The sequence below is a fragment of the Podarcis erhardii genome (genome assembly GCF_964252035.2).
Source record: "Podarcis erhardii genome assembly, chromosome: 4".
Classification (NCBI taxonomy): Eukaryota; Metazoa; Chordata; class Lepidosauria; order Squamata; family Lacertidae; genus Podarcis; species Podarcis erhardii.
Window position 1 is genome coordinate 95,392,194 of NC_138508.1, and position 15,596 is coordinate 95,407,789.

At 41.6% G+C, this 15,596-nt stretch overlaps 1 protein-coding gene across 1 annotated transcript in view; it reads right to left on the bottom strand.

Annotated features, from left to right (window-relative positions):
- Positions 1-7,203: 7,203 nt before the first annotated feature.
- Positions 7,204-15,596, bottom strand: part of ABCC4 (ATP binding cassette subfamily C member 4 (PEL blood group)) — a 158,576-nt gene continuing 150,183 nt past the window's right edge. The window contains exons 30-31 of the mRNA XM_081857981.1: positions 14,215-14,349; positions 7,204-9,731 (exon numbers count right to left, since the gene is read on the bottom strand). Coding sequence (XP_081714107.1) covers positions 9,624-9,731; positions 14,215-14,349 — 243 coding nt within the window. The 3' untranslated portion in view covers positions 7,204-9,623. The remainder of the gene's footprint in view (positions 9,732-14,214; positions 14,350-15,596) is intronic.

Consider the following 15,596-nt stretch of genomic DNA (forward strand, 5'->3'; position numbering starts at 1 on the left):
GATAAATAGGTACCGCTCCAGCAGGAAAGCATGTCAAAGTGCAAGTAGATAAATAGGTACCGCTCCGGCAGGAAGGTAAACGGCGTTTCCGTGCGCTGCTCTGGTTCGCCAGAAGCGGCTTAGTCATGCTGGCCACATGACCTGGAAGCTGTACGCCGGCTCCCTCGGCCAATAAAGCAAGATGAGCGCCTCAACCCCAGAGTCGGCCACGAATGGACCTAATGGTCAGGGGTCCCTTTACCTTATAAGAATGCTGCAAAGAAACCGAGACAGTTTTGGTGAAATGCTTTCAGCATTGTGAAATAATACTTGAGGTGCTTCTAAATTGATGGTCAAGAAGCAAATGATCCATTTGAATGATTTCCACTTTCTGCTAAGGAATCCTACACACTGAACTTCACCATTATTGATCTCTCTCACTTCTCAACACAAATTAAGTCACAACGCCCAGTTGCTTCCATGATACACAAAAACACTCTCTCCCCGAAAAGAAAACCCTAACTAATGGGCTTGCTAAAGTGCTAGAGGGCCATAGTTAATGATATGGTGTTAATGTTTAGGTTTTTTTTTTAAAAAAAACCCTTTGATACCTCCCACTAGAATCAGATAAGCAAAGTGAGGAAAATATGAAAAGATGCACACAATGGAGTTAAAGCTGATTATCAGCGTGATCCTCTGAATGATGAAAGACCTGACCATTTCGTACATGTGCAGAGACATCAAGACTGCTCCTTGCAAAATCCTCAGACGCTGGTGGAATAATTAACTATGCAATACACTCACAAACCTTTTGTCACATCACTTTATTTGTAACACAGAGTATGTTGTGTAACAAGGCTTTGGGTTGAAATCAACTATTAAAATTGCACCTTTTGTTTTAAAAACAAAGACACTCACATTAAAACACATGCACGTAGACAATACTGCCTTACAAAACATTGTAAAAACAAAAATCTTTTAAAATCCCCAAACCTATAGTTATTTCTATCTACCATACAACAGGCTATTTTAGAAGTGAACAAGAAGATACTTAGTAAGTAAATATTGGAACAGTTTCCATGTAGACTGGACTAATTTTTCCCCAAATGCAAGAGGAAATAATTTCGGGAAACCCATTTTTCTAGATTAATTCGAAAAAGTTGAATCTGAAAAACCACTGTTCCCAAACCGATTTCTCAACCGAAATCCCAGAAATTCAAGATGGTGTCCAAGACTTGAGCTGCTGCTTCTCTGTTCTGTGCCTGCATAGGAGCTTGAAGGAAACAATTGATCAGTGAATTGGCCCTTTCAGGTTTATCCAAAATCCATAGGAGTTATATACCAAAAATTTGTGAACATCAATTCAGTTATTTTTTTTAAAAAATCCTTCTTGAGCTCTTTCAATGTTTTCTACACTGCATGCTTTGTTAGAGTCACACTGCAGGAGGCGACACCCGGTCTTTCAACAGCATACAGTACTAGTGATACTGGCCTTTTCAGCCACTGACAGCTGCAGCGCCAGACAACAACCACACCATGGTCCACTTTGTTATGTACTGAAGTTCTCATTCTGGGCCAGCAGGGGGATACTGTAGATAGTTTTCACTCAGGTCCACATATGCAAATAAGGGATTGAAAGTGACGTTCAGTGATTGGATAGTTACAGAAAACGGTTACTGTTGCGTTCTAGTGGAGCTCTATATAAGCAGGCTGGCTGAACCCTTCAGTTAAGTTCTGTTCTGGCCTGTGAATAAACAAGAGCCTACAACTTAACACACTTCATCTTGTTGGAATTGTGCAGCAGAAGAATATGTCTGTGTCAAGCAGAAACTACATCAGCACGGCTGCTAACTGAAAGCTGTGAAAGTCTGTATCACTTACCAGTGGTTCCTCCAAACTCTTGCTCCTAACTGCTGTTGTGCTGCATCAGTAGATGTTGCTCAACACCTTCCTTTCATCCTCAAATCCTGCAGCGACGACAAGAGAGGGGAGAAGGAAGGGAGCAAGATCTTCCTTATTCTCAGGAAATGCCAGAAAGTTATTCTCTGGTGCGGAGAGCTGTATGTGTTTCTCATGCCTACAAGTCTTGATCTGCTTTCTCAATGGCAACTCATTTGAATATTCGCTTTGTGCGTTTCAGTTGTTGAACAAAGAATTGGCAAAATCCCCACCGGTGTTAGCTTGTGTCAGCTTACCCAAAGGGATGCCCATTGATGACTAACCGAGAAGAATCCTTGACGTGCTTCACAACAATTGTCAGCAATTTAGTTGTCAGCAGGTATGAGAGTGATAACTTTCTCCAATTCTGAGATCACCATTAATTTCTATCAGTGATAGAGAGTAAAGGCACTACAGGTCATGTCTAAATATGGGAGTTGTATGTGTCCAGAGCAGCTGTCTACCAGCTCCATCTGGTCTACAGGCTGAGACCCATCTGCCCACAGACTGTCTCGCCAGAGTGGTGCCTGCTCTGATTATCTCCCGCTTGGACTACTGCAATGCGCTCTACCTGGGGCTACCTTTGAAGGAAACTACAACTAATCCAGAATGTGGCAGCTAGACTGGTGACTGGGAATGGGTGCCAAGACCATATAACACCAGTTCTGAAAGACCTACTTTGGCTCCCAGTACGTTTCCAAGCACATGTCAAAGTGTTGGTGTGACCTTTAAAGCCCAAAACGGCTTAGGCCCAGTATACCTGAAGGAGTGTCACCACCCCCATCATTCTGCCCAGACACTGAGGTCCAGCACTGAGGGCCTTCTGGTGGTTCCCTCATTGCGAGAAGCAAAGCTACAGGGAACCAGGCAGAGGGCCTTCTCGGTAGTGGCGCCAGCCCTGTGGAATACCCTCCCATCAGATGTCAAGGAAATAAACAACTACTTGACTTTTAGAAGATATCTGAAGGCAGCCCTGTTTTGGGAAGTTTTTAATGTTTGCTGTTTTGTCGTGTTTTTAATATTCTGTTGGGAACCACTCAGAGTGGCTGGGGAAACCCAGCCAGATGGGTGGGATATTATTATTATTATTATTATTATTATTATTAATTATTATTATTATTAATTTTGAGTGAGGTTTTGTGCAACACAATCATGCCCATATATATATATATGGTGATAAACCTTCATTTTCAACGTTTGCATAAAGTTCAAAGGTCAAAGCAAATCACTACAGTCAAATTTTGATAATGTAATCCACTGTGGACTCTGGGTAATTTCTACATTGCATCAGTCTCAATCTAACTTAGATTTTTGTTTAACAATGATACATTTCTTGTGATTTAATTTAACATCAGATGTATAGCTGCTTTTACAAATATGTTATTTGCATATTTTAATGCAAAAATGCATCTACTAATAAATAATAATGAACAATCTTTAGACTGGCCCAAAATATTCTTCAGTACTAAGGAGATTTGCATGCATTGGTTCAACAGCGTTAAATATGAAATCATTTCATCATAAATTGATTCCAAGGTGATGTGGCTACTCATGAGAGCAGAAAGCAAGAGACATTTCAGACTTTTTCCTGTAAGGAAAACTCAGACACATCTTGCTATATCAGGTCATAAAAACAACATATTTTGCTTACCTGAATCAATTTGATATTGTAGCTTTTAGAATGCTAACAAAAATGTTAGGTATCTGCGAGGCTGCTGAATGTGCTGTTTTAACGTGTTTTGACAGGATAATCCTGGCTTTATGCAACTGATGTCAGTGTAATAGATACCAAAATGAAAAACCCTGAGAATCGAATGGAGACTACCAAGAAATGATGTATGTGTTGGGAACATTTCTCAGTGCCGTTAGATGTTAGGTTTCTGTTGCTTAATATTAGCTCCCCCTGCCTCTTCTAAGGAATGGGAAAGCTATGGCCTGGGTCCAAACTCCTAATTGAGAATTTGGGCCAGTCAGCAGCGTCTGTCTTCATACCACATTTACCCTGGAGGGTCCTCTAGAGCTTTTGAGAGCAGGGCATGAGGTTGCTGCAGCAGGAAGATGACTGGAGATCCAAGGCACAAATGGATGTTTATCCAAGCCAAGAAGTTTAATACAATTTCTGTGCTTCCAAAACATTGACAATTGCAATTGTTGCTTAAGTGATAACTGCTAAAAAATTAACCGCTTTAAAAAAAAATTCCAAATCATTGAAAAATAGTAGCAGTAGTAATTAAATTTGGCACAATTTACAAGGATGCTGCAGACCATCTGGCAGCTGATACAGACATCACTTTTGAATATTAGAAAATATGGTCAGGAGCAAGTTACGGGTTTTCGTAAAAAGTTATTTCCATTGATGAAGGAGGGAAAATACAAGGTCAGTTATTACCAGTCAATGAAAGAACCCTCAGCTTTAATTCTGAGACTGATATACTGTGAAACCATCAAGGAGAGGGAAAAGAGTAATTCAGCCCGACACAAACATTCTTCAACATATTATTATCATTATCATTGTCATTATCATTATTATCATACATACATACATACATACATACATACATACATACATACAGTGGTACCTCGGGGTACAGACGCTTCAGGTTACAGATTCTGCTAACCCAGAAATAGTACCTCGGGTTAAGAACTTTGCTTCAGGGTGAGAACAGAAATCGCATGGTGGCAGCGTGAGGCCCCATTAGCTAAAGTGGTACCTCAGGTTAAGAACAGTTTCAGATTGCCAAAGAAGGATAGAACATTCTTTATGTATGCTACAACAGCAGCAAGAATACTCATCGCAAAGTATTGGAAGACAGAAGATCTACCCACCATTGAAGAATGGCAGATGAAAGTTATAGACTATATGGGACTAGCAGAAATGACTGGCAGAATCCAAGACCAGGGAAAAGAGATGGCGGAAGAAGAATGGAAGAAATTTAAGGACTATCTTAAGAAAAATTGTAAAATCATTGAATGATAGAACGATGTTGATTTAGAAATTAAGGGGTTCTCAGCTGTAATGATTAGGTATCAAGAAAAGAAAGATTAAAAACTAAATTGAGATTAGGGGAAGGATTTGCTGAATTAAATTAATTAGAGATTGGAGTACAGGAAGGGGAGGTATGAGGAGGTCGGGAAAGTCAGGTTTATGAATATAAGGGATGGAAACTATACTTGTTATTGTATGTGGTTTGTATGTATTGTATGTATTTCTTTTTTTATCTTCTTTCTCTTCTTTTTTGTTTTTTCTTTTTAGATAATTTTCTGAAAACTTTAATAAATATTTTTTTTTTTAAAAAAAGAAGAGTTTCAGATTAAGAACGGACTTCTAGAATGAATTAAGTTCTTAACCCGAGGTACCACTGTACATACATCCCCTGCCCACCTGGCTGGGTATCCCCAGTCACTCTGGACCATCCAGGGGTCCTATACCTTTACCTTTTATAGGTGGAAGCATTTTAAAGAAAATAGTTTTGTTTCGCCATACCAGAGTCCAGAAAGCACTGTGTAAGCAAAATGTGTAAGAGAATACACCGTTATTATACTCAATTACTTAAAGGCGTAATTTTCTTACACCAGTGTGACCACGCTCTGTATTCCTAACCCAGTCAAATTTGGCTTTCTGGCTCTCATTATTACAAGATGTGACTAGGCAAAAAACCACCCCAGCTGTGCTCTGCACATCAAACAAAAATCCAGGTACCAGGACTATCAACAGCTTGTAGCCCAAGGTCTTGTATTCTGCAGTGCCATGGCAGCATTTTAGAGGAATGCCTGGTCTTGCGTTGTGCTGCAGTGCCACCACTGCAGATGGTCCAAGGGTGGTACTGCAGACCTTGAGTTGAGCAGGGAGCAAGTGGCACAAGGGCCCAATGAGGTTCCACCAGGTTGTCCAAAAGCTTCTGCCTCTGGATATGCAACAGGTTGTTCAGGCAAACTGAGGTGCTCCTGGATTGCTCAATCCCTGCTTGCCTTCCAACCACCAGCAACGGACACATTAAATTAAAGTTTATTGGTTTCGTCTCATGATCTGGGAACCTTGAGTAGCCCTGAATTTCAAACATTTTGGTGATTACTACGGTCTTCCATTACCTTTACTTACATTCAGAAACATGTATTTTTTAACAAGGAAAAGATTTTAGCCCTTTGAAAACCTTTACAATGAGTAATTCAAAGTACATTGGTCCTTTTCGAAATCTAAGGTATTGATCCCAGGGATGGTAGAATCTGTCATTTTTCATTTTTTTGCACTTGCTCGTTTTTCCAATCCACATTTCCACATCAGTTTGCTAACTTTTTTTGAAAGAAAGGAAAAAGTCCTCATGAAAATTCATCATTTCAGTGTGAATTTTTCCATATATATATATATATATATATATATATATATACACATTTTTGACCAGCAATTTTCACTTACAATGATTTTTTAATGCACTAAACATTTTTGCACACATCACTTAGCTGATGAACTGCATTGCAAAATTCAGATAAATGCAATTTTCAAAGGATGGCCGTGTTGCAATTTGCATATCATTTCAGATAGTGCAAATTAGGTAGGTTCACCTTTAAATTCAAACTGAATCTAATTTCTCTCCTAGTTGATCCTCAAAGGGCTCGTCAGGGACAGATATAACAAAAATGGAAAAATGTTAATCCTCTGAAGTACTTGCAAGCACGTTAGATTTCAACAGGATGTCCATGACCCTTTAAGTGCTATAATAGTGTTGAGGTGCATAGTATGGTTAATTCTGGGGGTTCCAGATCAAAACTTGCCTCCTTCACTGTTCCACAGGATGTCAACCCAGAGGAAAGAGCTTAAATGAGTAGCAATCAAACCAAAAGGCAAAGGAATGGTCAACACTCCTATTTAAGGAGGGTTTTCTACCTATGATAAATGCCTCTCCCAGTACACCTAATCCCTGAAGATATTTCTCGCTGGCTCAAAGAAGAGGAAGTTGGGAAAGTTTCTGTGCCAGGTACAATTTATAAAAACACCCTTCGTTTTCACACTTAGGTGTGTGTCCATGTGTTTATGATGGCAAAACTCTTAGAGAAAATGGGGCATATCTTACCACTTCATGATACAGGTAGGGGATGCTTCATCATAAAAAATAGCTCCACATAAAATATCAGATATCTGTTTCTAGCCTAGCCAATCTCCTTGATATGAACAAATTTTCTGTGTTCAGTCCCCCCCCCCCCAATATGGAAGAACAGTGGTACAGTGGAGACACAGATAACAATTGCAATTAAGTGTAAAAGACCTTTAAGAGAAACAAGAACACAATATGGATTTAAAATTATTGTATTTTCAAATAAGTTTGGCTTGAAATCCAGTAAGGCACAATAAATGCAAACAATGCATTGATAACTTGACCAGAGAGAGTTTTCTATGTATCAACGTTGGCAAAACATTGCAATTAAATGCTTACTAAAGAGGAAAGGGAAGTTATTCTAACACGTGTGCGCTGACAGCCACACAAAATATTACAACATTCTTTTGTATAGACTTCCATCATTCAACAGATGCTTGAATAGCATCGCCATGGTTGTTATTCTTTACACAAAACTTGAGCTAGGAATATTTGGCCAATAACTGTATTTCCCAAGATGTGCGGCTGATGACAAATATTTGCAAAACCCCCACACACCAAGACCCACTGCCAATTAGCACAAATATCACAACCCCAGTGGTACTTAGCCTTACCTAGGGACTGTGCCTTCAGTCGGTGGTTGAATACAGCACCAGAAAAGTGTACATGTAACTGCTTTGTAAGACAGCAGCCTGTAACCTACTGTCAACTGGTAAGAATTCAATGTCCCTGGTGCTTCCCTATATTTCTAATTAGGTGCTAGCAGATGTGTGGTGCAAACCATCCCTACTACTTGACAGGCTATTACAGTGGCTGACTACTCTTGGCATGGGATATTCTTTCCTGTGTCTTTCCCCCGTGCCAACCTAGGAATGTAGCCACAACACAGCCACATAGGTGCAGAGCCGCCCCGATAATTAGACAGGGTAATGCCACTACTTTGGTGTCAGAAGCCCCCAGGGAGCACGCCACAGCTGCACGGATTTTGGGCAAGACTGTGTCCATTTGGGGGGAGATTTCACCCCCAAATCAGCACGATCTTGCCCCAAATTGGCACTGATGGCAGCGCCACTTCTGCATCAGCAGTGGAGGTGGCAGGGCAGGTGGCGGCAGGAGTGGCAAAGCAGAACTTTCCATTTCTCCTCATGAGGTGAAACAGGACACACCACCCCTGCAATAGGTAGGATTCTTGCAGAAGGACCATACTAACATAACCACCACCATTTCAGCCCAGACTCCAACTCTTGGATGGTTCTTCCCACAATATTCCTCCATTCCAAGGATAGTTTGGGAGGAAGGCACAGAAAGCCCACTCCTGACCAGTAAGTGTGAACTGGTCAAGACGACGACATGTGCAACTGGGAAGCCACATGAGAAGCACTGTAAAGTTTGTTAAGTAGCCGTTTTCCTTAACCCAGCCTTAGTGATATGTCTCACCATCTCCTGATTTATTGCTCTGAAAGTATCTATTGTAGGCATATAAAGGCAAACTAGGTACTGGGGGAGTTTCTTGTATGCCTAAGCTTCTTGAAAATGAAAACTGCCAACTGTTTGTGTTGCATTTCTGTTTGGGATATCATTGCCCGCTTAAAACAAGTTTAAAAGACAAGGAAGCGGAGAACTCCCCTCCAGAGAAATAACTTTGGTCTGGTATAAAATGGATGCAGCTAAGGATTTGCAAATACGCATTTGTTAGGCCAACTAGAACATCTTCATTTGCCTTCCTTCAATATGCAAAGCTAAAAAAAATATACATTCTTTATTTCCAACCTGAGAAATTTCAAAGCGGGAGGTGTCCTGCACCGGTGGTTCAAACGTATCTACAGTAGTAAACAAGCAAACAGTGTATGTGTTTGTGTGCTTCATTTCTGTGTAGAAGGTCTGTATGATTTGTGACCCATCGAGCCAAGTGCAGCCAACCAGATTCTTAGGAGGGCCTGTCAGGGCATGAACAGCTGGCCCACTGCGTTCTGTTTCAATGTGCTACAAATGGCGCAAGACCTTTGCAGCATTTGACTACACTCTGAAACGACAGGTTCATGTTTAAAGGGACTTCTGCCAGTGCAGTGATGCCACAGGCGGCCTTTGGTCAGAGCTCTAACCCTGACTGAAAGTAATGCTCATGCAGGAGAAAACTTAAGCATTGCCACAACAGCACCATTCTTTCCAGCACAGCACCACTGTATCAAGAGCATCTTTATGTAGCAACCTACGAATCCAGGAGATACAATCAGGAGTGAAATCTTTCTGTGCAGTACTCCTGGCGTCAAGGCACTTTTATAGGAGTTGAGAAAAATCAGGATTTCCCGGGCCTCGGTTGCCCAGTATAGAATATGGCTATACATATTCTGGGGCAATCTTCTGCTGCTAATTCCACAGGATCAAGCAGTTACAAAGAGAGATTCAAAATGTACTGTCTTTTAAAAAAAATATTGAAGTGCATTACATTCAAATGCAAGGAACCGGAGTAATGCAAAACTCCCCCTCCCCCAAAATATAACAAGTAGCTATTCAGTGCAAAAACAGTCTTTTCAATTAAGAGCAATATTTGGTTTACATCGTATTAGCATTACATTCTGCTAAAAAACAAAATCCAGCACCCATAATTGCTTGGGATCATAGTGCAGTCTCAAAAATAATTAATCCTTGTGAATCATCGGCTGATGAGTTGGTGGCTGCTTGGCCGTTTGGAATAACTTCAGGGTAATTCTTCTTAAAATAAACCTAGGGAGGAGGGGAAAGTTCTATGTTAGTTTCATAAAGCAGCTTGTTCTAAATACTGCAACGAAAGGATGCATATCAATGGGAGAAGGACACAGTTGTAATACATATATTTTCCTTTAAAATTAGCAAAACTGTCTTCTGCTCTTCCAACAACTTGCAGCCAAGCTGCGGTGTATCAACATACATGCCTGCTATTCCCACTCAAAGTGCTAATAATTCAGATCAACTGATAACTTTATCATTTGACATTAAACAGATAAATAAAATCCTTTTACCGGCTCAGAAATGGAGATAAATTAAAAACAGGGTGACAAAGCAGCTTCAAAATCTAGTGTCTGCACAAGGGCTTTTCATTTTCACACATAAAAATAAGCACAATGGATTTGGATGTTAATATCAAGGTTGTAATCCCTGCATTTTACAAACTATGATTGACAACCATTGAAACTTCGGGATGTACGTATGAAAGATCCCAGCGTTTAATTTGCGCCGTGGAGGAGTCATAGAGCCTTATAGAAATGTGATCTGGGGATAGGGTGCCACAATAATGAAAGGGAAAGGGAGAGCCGTAACAAAGGCTCCACCAAGCAACTTCTCTAAAATGTAAGATGATACCAAATAATAGGACAGTTCTTTGCCGAGCCTTTGAGTTCTTGAATTCTACCAATTTCTAGCTGAACTGCCAGAGATACAGGTTTCCTGATAAATGTATAATCAGAACATAAAGGAAATGAAATGCTGTCAAGTTTCACTGTTCCACAATCATCAGTTTTTAGTAGCTGTATCATATCTCTGCTCCCTGACAGATGCGTGTAACAAAATGAAATAATGTCAAGACTTGTGTGCTCTTATCGGAAAATGTGTTTGGGTGAAAAAGGACTTCAAAATGTATTTTCCCCCCAAAGAAGAATGTGAAAAGTTTTGTTTGAGCCTTTAAAACACACACAAAATATACTATCTTCCCTGCGGCTGACGTGTCATGAGTTAGGCCTAATATTCATGCTGCCATGAAATGAGAGCATGAAACCCTAATCTTTAGTAATTTGAGTTGTTTGGGTATGTTCCAGTAAAGCTGTTAATAAATCGTTCTTTTAATTTACATAGAAAGGCCACCATCCAGTGAACGCTCTTACATGTAAGCCAATCTTTGCCAGCCTGGACCCTCCAAAGTAGAGCTGGTGAGAGTTATAGCCCAAAAAATGACAACATGTTGGTGAAGGATGATTCTCTCTCTCTCTCTCTCTCTCTCTCTCTCTCTCTCTCTCTCTCTCTCTCCATATATATATATATGTGTGTGTGTGCAATGAACTCCTCTTGCATGTTTTGGGAACTTCATGTTCTAAGATCCAACACACCTACAACGGAAACGGCTTTTGAACACCCCTGGTTGCCAATTTATTATCAGACAGGGCTCCTGTTCTTAAGAACTGTGCAGAAATTCAACAGAAGACACTTTCCTTATCACAGGTTACCCCAATGTGATGTTTCCACAAAAAGAGTTGGCAACTCCAGTTAAAAAATACAACCTCTTGGGGTTCTGTGGGGAGAAATCCAGTGCCTACCAAGGAGCTTTTATAATTTCAGGCTCAAATGATACAAGTAGTAGCCAGGGTCTACCAAGAGTACTGGTGTATCAGGACCACAGAGAGTACTGTTGTATGGGTTACCAGGCCCAGAGCCCAGACTCTGAGCTTTCATTTCATTTCATTTCATTTCATTTCATTTCATTTCATTTCATTTCATTTCATTTTAAAGCAAGTCACTAGCCCTCAAAGAAAGAGTATTCCAAGGTGAAATCTACAGGTAACCTAAGTGATTTCTGTGAGAAAAGCCTGCATAGCGGCTCCCACCGTTTTAGGCATGTGACGTCAGAGCTGTGACTACTGCAACATTTTTTTGTGCACCAGGCTACAGGAATCTGTAGCGTCTTAAAGGGCTGCTATTTCCCCCTACCCTTTAGTGCACTTTTCCTACTTCAGTCTCATATTCTAGGCCCCTGGGAATTTCTGTCCTTTGCCCTTCCTTTTATCCTAGCAATCAGGATGCCTCTTTCCTGTAGTGGAAAGATCGACTACGAGATCATATGCTCCCTAGAAGTTGTTTTTTAGGGGAAGGAAACAACTAACTTGTTACTCTCCAACACCTTTTGCTGAGTAAGTTCCAAAAACCTGGGACCGAACGTGGTGCTCCCACCACTCCTTGACTCTTTGCCCCCTCCCCACTTTGTAACCACACTGTCCATAACTCCTCCCCCTCTTGCATCATTGGCTGCTGGCTGCAATGGCGTGGCAACAGCAGAAGATGCATTTTAAGATAGTATTTTAATCTAAGGTGGAAAAGTGAGCTTCCTTTAAGAATGTTAATAGTGAGACTCTGCCACATTACCCTAGGACAGAATGAAAGCAGCAGCAGCAGCCTTTCAGCCCTCGCTGAAAGCATCTCAGGGTGGAAAGGAGAAGAAAAAGCATTTAGTTGAGCTAGAGTCTTAATACTGCAAGATATATGAGCGAGAGATCCCTGGCACTTCAAAAAAATGAGGATACTATGAAATAAAGATCACAATGACTACATTAAAACCACTTTTAAAAGGTGTTACTTGCAGTAGCTGAAATTTTAATCTTTGCTCAACATACCTACACAGAATCAAAGCTTTGGGAGGAACCACAGGGATTGCCTGGTTCAGCTTTCCAAGCACTGAACCAAAAATCCAATCCAGATCCCTTTCTATACTTTTTCAATAAACCTCTGGTTGCAGCAATTTCAGAGCTTCTCCAGAAGAGCTGTTTGTTTGCTTAATGACACTATCTACTCTCCGTTCATCAAAGCCTCCTTCTTCTTTCCTCTTATTTAAAAGAGGGCCATAGTTAAAGAACGGGGATCAAGGATGACCAGTTGAAACCAAGAGTTTGAAGCCATTTTAAAATAGGATTAACTGCACAGATCAGTTGATGTGTGTGTGTGTGTTTGTGGAGAACACAATCCTGAGGCCTGCTAACTGCGGCTAAGGGCTTAGGCCCTTAAAATGTCAGTAAGTTGACATATTAAATTCTTTTGCTGCCTAAGAATTCAGGATCAGGGACCAGTGCAAGGGTGAGGACTGCCAGACGTGGGGCTCCTTATCTTCTTCCTGCCACTGCTACCTTACTTCTCTTCTTTGCAGCATCAGTAGCAGTGCCTGATGCTTTGCTGCTGTTGCCCCGTTCCACCTCAGGCTTTGTTGTTTGAGTGGTAGCAGGACAGACAGCTTCTCTGCCACCACCCCTTCCTCCTCCCAGTTTGAGCCTTGCTCTGAAAAAGACCCATGGAGGTCCTTTTTCATAATGCAGCATTCTTGGTGAGGTGGCCTGGTCGGTGTCTGTGCCGCTAAGGTAGCTTGCAGCGGCAGTTAAAGAAGCTTAGGCCTGCTTAGATAAACCTAGGCTTCCTCCTCTATATTTAAACAGCCTTTCTCAGCTTAAATGACAAACACAGAAGTGGCACAGCCCCTCTCCAACCAACCTCACTCTGAGAAAGGACTCCCTTGGCCCTTTCTCAAAGCTCATGCAGGACGAGGAGATGGGTGGGTGGGTGGGCAGCTGGCCTGCAACCCATCCAGTACACCCAATAATGTGGCAAATGGAGAGTTGGGGTAGGGCACCAATTTGCTTTTCTCCTGCTCCTGCTGCATGAAAACAATTGCCTCATTCCCTCTCGTCGTGGGGTCAGCCCTGACTACTGTAAATAGCCATTTACCTGGTTATCTGTGGTGAATAAAAGTGATTTACTGTTGCCAAGGTTGGGAAACATTTGTCATATTTGGAAGAGTTTATTAGCTCCCCTCCCCCACCTTCTGCCTTTTCCAGGCCAAATATTTTATATGAATGAGTACAGAAGCAGGCCAGGAAGGATTTTATTGGGCTTATGTGCAAGGCAGCAAGAACAAAATATCATTAGAGATTGGAAAATGGATTCCGTGTGGAATTGCTGTTGGTTTTGCCCAAAGAATCAGAGGAAAAACTAGTGCTTTAAAGAATACTATATAGTCACATTGGATATGGAGTTTTCTTGTAGCTTGCATAGCACATGCATAAACTGCAGATTTGCTGGACAAAAAAAAGGCATGGGCTCTAGGAGCACAGTGAATCTTCATTGCAACCCCGGCTTCAATTTGCAACACGGTGGTCAGGGAAAAGCACAGCGTGTCTAGGACTAGAGTATGTATTATCTTCCCCGCAGATATAAAAACAAACAATCCCAAGCATAGTTGTTGTCTGCAATGGCAGCATGTCATTTTCAGCTCTGGGTATATATTATTCTAAATCCCAGTAATAAAGCCCTGAAAAACAAGAGTTTATAACTGAAAAGCCACGAGACCTTTAACTATAGTGGAGAGGATGGGGTTTTCTGAAATACTGAATGTGCTAACTTGTGAAAAGTAAATTGTTGAGACAAACTTAATTACAACATTTTAGCAGGGGTAGGGAGAGGCGGAGAACAGCCTTACCTGTTTTGCTGTTTCCATTATGGATTCAGCTTCGGCCTTGCCCACTTGTTGAACCATCTTGTAAAACAGGCTCTCCTTTTCTTGGAGCAAAATGTACGGCTCATCATATTCTTTCAGACGTCCTGAATCCAAAACCTGATGAGTCAGCGGAAAGCAAGCCAGTTAACAACAGGTGAAGTCTGGCAACAACAAAAACAAGTACTATGATTTCACATGCGCATGAATTTTATGGCCCAAGAGCTGAATGCTCCAGATTCACTTTCAACAGGAAAAGTAAATTAGTGCTGTAAACTACTGTTTAGCAACATACCGTAACTTACCATTATTTAGTTGTTATATGTGAAGATTCTACAGTGGGAGGCTTTGAGGAAGGACTATTCTAGCCCAGAATCCTGCTCTCACAATAGCCAGAGGTGGGAAACTGGGGCTACAAGCAGGATGCAATTGCAATGGCCTGCTACTGCTCATTTCCCCCCCATTTCGGCCCTGATTTTCAGGGCCATACATGTAAATTTTTTTTAAAAAAAATAGAGTATATACTGCAAGAGCCAAACTACTAGAAATATGTCATTAAGGCACTCATGTAGTGAAAAAAAATGTAAAGGGTAAAGGATCCCTGGACAGTTAAGTCCAGTCAAAGGCGACTATGGGGTTGCAGCGCTCATCTTGCTTTCAGGGCAAAGGAGCTGGTGTTTGTCCACAAACAGCTTTTCGGGTCATGTGGCCAGCATGACTAAACTGCTTCTGGCGCAACGGGGCACTGTGATGGAAGCCAGAGTGCACGGAAACGCCATTTACCTCCCCACCACAGCGGTAACTATTTATCTACTTGCACTGGTGTGCTTTCAAACTGCTAGGTTGGCAGGAGCTGGGACAGAGCAATGGGAGCTCACTCTGTCGCGGGGATTCGAACCGCTGACTTTCTGACTGGTAAGCCCAAGAGGCTCAGTGGTTTAGACCACAGAGCTACCCAATGGCTGACACAACAGAAATGCCAGCATCTGAAATCTTTTGACTTCCTCAATCCATTGGAGTAGACATTGGCCTACTCCTAAGTGGGCCTGGGGAGCAATCCTATACACAAGAAGCTGGCATAAAGCACCCCGGCAGTAAGTTAAGCCAGTATAAAGTTTCGCTAGTTCCAAAGTCCATTTAGGAGCAGGCCTAAGCTTAGCAAAGGAAAAGCAAGCCTGTAAAACAGTGTTTGAGTTATACCACACTTCTTGCCAGCTTAGCTTATGCAGGTTTGCCAGGTCATATGCCTGAGCTGAATGAGACTACCTCCGCTTTTCTCTTCCTGCCCCCACCGCAGGGCTTATGACAGCTTAAAATCCACCAGACTCGGCTCAGTGGTGCAAACACACCAGTAGCCAAACCGATGT